Source organism: Triticum dicoccoides, chromosome 4A (genome assembly GCF_002162155.2).
Source record: "Triticum dicoccoides isolate Atlit2015 ecotype Zavitan chromosome 4A, WEW_v2.0, whole genome shotgun sequence".
In the NCBI taxonomy this organism is placed as follows: domain Eukaryota; kingdom Viridiplantae; phylum Streptophyta; class Magnoliopsida; order Poales; family Poaceae; genus Triticum; species Triticum dicoccoides.
This window is the reverse complement of record NC_041386.1, coordinates 739527114-739532389: the sequence shown is the minus strand read 5'-3', so window position 1 is coordinate 739532389 and position 5276 is coordinate 739527114. Positions and strand designations below refer to the sequence as shown.

The window sequence follows — 5276 nt, the reverse complement described above, 5'->3', positions numbered from 1 at the left end:
TACCCGCCTCTGATTATTTACAAGTGTGCCATTAGCAACATTTATAATGACTCCTCAGAGTCGACACGAGGCTGCAGTCTGCTCCTTTTTTCCATTTCAGAATAGATTGGATATTGTCCACCTTTGGTTAGAAATCATTTAGCTGATTATCGGACTAACGCTAATTTGGTGAATCAGGTTTCCCTAGTCCTTTAGAAGGGCCTGCTTGACAGCATTTTAGCAGCGATTAGACCAGAACACTAGATCCTCCCCAGATCGTCGTAGAGTGACATACAGATCCTCATCGTGAGCACGGAAGACCATAGCACTTCTCCGCTTCCAAATAGACCAAAGAATGGCAGTGATGATTGTAGAGCGAACTTTATCAATTGAGGGGTTAGACCAAATATCTTGAATAGATTCGACTTCTGGAGGACGAAGAAGAAGAAGATTGTCCCAAAGCAACTTGATGGAGTGGCAGTTCAACTGTAAGTGACTTGTGGTTTCTGGCTCATCGCAAAATGGGTAAGTATCGGAGCTTAACATCCCATGCCGGAAACACCGACCATTTGTAAATAGTCTGTCCCGGAAGGCTAGCCAAGTGAACAACCGACACCTATTTGGAGCATAGTTCTTCCAAGTAGCTGTGGCGTACCTGTCCTCTGGCCTAGCTGCAAACACAGAAGCATATGCTGATCTTGCCGAGATCGGCTTGTTGTCGATACGTCCAACACAACGGTCAACCACTAATGGGTTCAGAGTTAAAGTGGCAATCATAACGCGCAGCACGGCAAGTTCCTGTTCCACAATCGAGGAAATCCTGGGGCGAAGGTCCAAACACAAAACCGGGTCACTTAGAACCCTAGGCACCGAAGCATTCGGCCTAGTAGAGTGAGAGAAAATAGCAGGGAATCGAGCAGCAAGCGTATTGTCGTTCAACCACTCTGTTATAGATAAATTCATTAACAATGAATCTGGGTTCAGAATTATTTAAGCTCAGGAGTTAAAAAGTTCCCCTTGTCTCTTGCTCCTTGGAGATGACTAGCTATTATGGATACATAGTTACTCCATTGCAACGTAAGCAATCGGCAATATCATCTCATCCACCATTGTGGCTTTCTTAAGGAAGTATGGAGTGATATTTTGGGATGTGAAATCCTTGCTCACTCTTTTGCTCTGAACAATGAGTTCGTCGCGGCACTGCATATCCGATGGAGCCTTGTCCTGTCCTGGGGTCGTGACAATGATGTAAGATTTCGAAAATGGTGGCATAATTCCTTGGCTTGGACGTGCACAGTACTTTTTGCTGGCCTTTATATTAAAGGCAACAAAGCCGTCCACCTTGTTGGTTAGCGGCAGGCAGCATGACAGCTCCATCTTTGGTTTGAACATGAAGCAGAGCTCCTGGGACGGATTGAGCGCAATATCTGTGCAGTCCAAGTTTCTCTGCAAGTGAAAAAGGATTTATGTCCAAGGATGGTACATAGATAAGACAGTTCAGCTAATGGTGTTACAAATTATTCCATACAACCCATTCATGAGTTGAGTACGACAGGGTACATACCTGGTCTGTAGGTGACTCTGTATCTTTCTTTGCCATTTTATCCTTTCGAACATCTAGTTTGTGGAGTGCATCGATAATCTCCATTGTACGAGGCCTGTCTGCTTTTGGGATCTCGACACATCTCATTGCAAGTTCAGTACATATCTTCACTCCCAGGAGATCTATTTCGTCCCATGTGTTGTCCGCCACCGCACGCGTCCTCCTCTTCCAGTACTCTTGTACCTACGGAAGTGCAATGTACGGTAACTTCAGCGACATATAATGTGTGGGGGCAAGATTGCAAGGCATTATATTTGTGAAAAAACAGGAATTACTCTCTCAGTGAACTCTTGACGACGAGATGACCGCGATTCACAATAATCATTGTAGCCCTTTTTTCCCACCAACAGATAGAAAATTATAACACCAAGACTGAACACGTCATTCTGTGGTGATATCGCACCATTATTTATATATTCTGGTGCCATGAATCCTCTTTATGACATCATAAGCATTGGATAAGCAGTCAGCAATACAAGTACAAGTTATGTTTATTAAAGAAGTAGGCTACACATAAACCATCAACTTACAATGATCCTCTCCTAGCGCTGCTTGTTTCGTAGGTTCTTGATTCACCGAAGAGTCTGGACAAACCAAAATCTGCGATTTTTGGGATCATGTCCTTATCCAACAATATGTTGTCTGGTTTTAAGTCCAGATGATAAATATAATCACCCTCTCCTCTTCCTTTATGAAGGTAGTGCAGGCCCTCGCAAGTCCCTTTAATGATTTTGTATGTTGTTGCCCAATCATGTATGCAAGATTCATCTGCCCCAGTAAAAAGATTATGTAATCAGAAGACACAAAATAGCATAGCTGAATTGAGGGACAACCACCATCATACCAAAAATATGGTTGGCAAGACTTCCACCCGGCATGTATTCAAAACAGAGAGCTCGGTCAATAACTTGAGAAAAGACAAGTTGTCCGTCGTAAGGAGTATGTTTATGCTTTATCTCGTAGCAGTAGGCAATTAGCCGTATAATATTTTCATGTTGGACCTTCATGAGTTGCCGAAATTCATTTGTAAAATCCTTATCATCAATTCCATTCATGAGATAAAGCTTCTTCACAGCAATTTCATGCCCATTGAGCACTGCCTGTAAATTAATATGTAACAGCATGCATCATTAGTACTAGCCGGTATGTTGCCATTCTGAATTTACAGAAAACACGTAAACATACCCTGTAAACTTCCCCATATCCGCCCTTTCCAATTATGTGCTCCTTGGAGAATTTGTTTGTAATTTTTTCTAGCAAATGCAATGTGAGATCTGTCACCTCTTCCGAAGACATTAGCACCAACCAGGACTATCTTCAAGTTCGGTCTTCTGAATGAGGACCACCATGAGTAAGACAGGATAACAAGTTTAATTTCACAAAGGCAAGTTGTCTCCTAGCTAGCTAGTATTCGCAATAATTAGCGAGGTTGTGCCCCTCCAGGAGAGGGTTTTGTGGTTCTTTTGAGTTGTTGTTAATTTTCTAAACTTACTTCGTTTCTGTCTCTAGAGGTGGTTTAATATCTTGTGTGGCCTTCAATATTAGCCAGGCCTAGTGCATTAATTTTATCTGAAAGAAAGGAAAACAGAGATTGCTTGTGCCTCCACAGCCTAAAAATTAGCAAGATCGGTCTAAAACAAGAAAGAAACTTGGGCAACATAAGCGCAATGAGATCACAAGTAAAGACTATTTGAGGGTGTTACGCCCGACAAACAATTGTTCAAGACAGTACTAGAGAGCTGCATCACTCGACTGTTTGATATACCCGCATATTAGAGATCCGCCTCACAATATTATGTTATGCTGCTGTCGTAACCCTTTTTTATGCACTACATAAGCAAGAAATTAATAAGCCGTTCGACCGCAGTCAGATTTCCAAAAGAAAGAAAAAAATTATCAGAGTGTGTGGGAAGGAGTATGAAGTGGAGAGGAAGGCTGTGAACTCGCTGTATGCAAAAAAGCTAATCCCTCTTTGTAAAGAAATATAAGATCTTTTAGATCACTAGATAAGAAGAGCTAAAAAATGTGGCATCTCATACCTAGTTTTCATGACAGCATGATTCGCAGACAAAAAAAAAGTAGAAGAAATTGGTATGCAAGAGTTGGAGCACTTGAACTCACGTGGAGGGGTACCGAAGCACCAGCTGTGACGGGCGGCGATGGAAGGAAAATGAGTGTTTTGCTCTTGAGGAGGAAGGTGGTGCTTGAATTAACACAGCCGCATCTCCTCTCAAAAAGAGGGAGTGAGGCGCAGGGCTGGGCAGTGAGGTGAAAAGATAAGGATGGAGGTGGGTCACACTCACACCGTCGGTTGGTGGATGCATGAACTGCCCTGCGTCCATTCTCAAGAGAGAGGGAGAGAAAGCAAGAAACTTTGCACTACGACCTGATTGGACGCGTCCTGCCATCATGTCACGCCGGACTGTGGCTGCACGCCGAGCTTGCCCAGCCATCCCGTGACAAGTGGTCTTTCTAGCTTAGGATCCTACTGTCCTACTGCTACCACTAGCGGCATGGTGCCATCTTCCCTGGCCTGTTCACGCGTGAGTGCGCGCGCGTGCGAGATGACATCGCAGGAAATCAATATCAAACGGAGTACAAACACCGCAAAACTTTTTGTTGATTTTTTATGGACCAGAAGACACTCATTGGGCCAGAGCAGCACCTGGGGGTGCACCGAGGGGGGCACAACCCACCAGGGCGCGCCTGGGCCTCCAGGCGCGCCCCGGTGGGTTATGCCCACCTCGGTGGCCTCCCGCACCCCCTCTTAGCCCTATAAATTCTCAAATATTCCGAAAAACCTCACGGAGAACCCAGATCGAAAATTCCGCCGCGGCAAGCCTCTGTAGCCACCAAAACCAATCGGGAGTCCGTTCCGGCACCCTGCCGGAGGGGGAGATCATCACCGGTGGACATCTTCATCACCCCGGCGACCACCATGATGAGGAGGGAGTAGTCCACGCTCGGGGCTAAGGGTTTGTACCGATAGCTACGTGTTTAATCTCTCTATCTCTCTCTTTCTCTCGTGATCTTGAGATGTCATGATCTTGATGTATCATAGGCTTTGTTAACATAGATGGATCATATGATGTTTCTCCCCTCTCTACTCTATTGTGATGAATTGAATCTTTACCTTTTGAAGTTTTGTCTTGTCAGATTGAATGTTCAGATTTGAGAACACATGATGTATGTCTTGCGGTATGAATACTTGAGGTGACAATGGGGTATCATATTGATTCACTTGATGTATGTTATGGCACACAACTTGTGGATTCCCGAGGTGACATTGAGGTAATCTATGCATAGGGGTTGATGCACGTTTTGATTATCTTTTCGCCGATAAAATTTTTGGGGTCTTCTTGTAGTTCTTTGTGTGGATTGAATATTATGATCATGAAGTTGTTTGATGCATATCGTAGAATTAACTCACGGATATTTATGGTGACATTGGAGTATCTAGGTGACATTAGAGTGGCTGATGTATGTCATATGGTGTTATTTTACTATGAACTCTTGGTTAGATTGATCGGAAAGAATAGCTTTGTGTTATTTCACTACTAGAGAAAAGCTTACTAGTGGCGCTGGTTTTTTACATACCAGTAGCGCGGGCACCCGCGCTACTGCTAGGGTGCTACAGCTATTATTTAATAGTAGCGCGTTTCTGAACAAGCGCTGCAGCTAAAATACTTATTAG

At 43.9% G+C, this 5276-nt stretch overlaps 1 protein-coding gene across 1 annotated transcript; it reads right to left on the bottom strand.

Annotated features, from left to right (window-relative positions):
* Positions 1–891: 891 nt before the first annotated feature.
* On the bottom strand, positions 892–3875 carry LOC119289985 (putative receptor-like protein kinase At4g00960). The gene is made up of 7 exons (XM_037569132.1): positions 3704–3875; positions 2768–2913; positions 2427–2682; positions 2113–2350; positions 1858–2017; positions 1544–1765; positions 892–1425 (listed from the first exon to the last, which is right to left on the bottom strand). Exons 2-7 carry the CDS (start codon positions 2876–2878, stop codon positions 1042–1044), a joined length of 1371 nt encoding a protein of 456 aa, XP_037425029.1. The 5' UTR covers positions 2879–2913; positions 3704–3875; the 3' UTR covers positions 892–1041.
* Positions 3876–5276: the final 1401 nt, after the last annotated feature.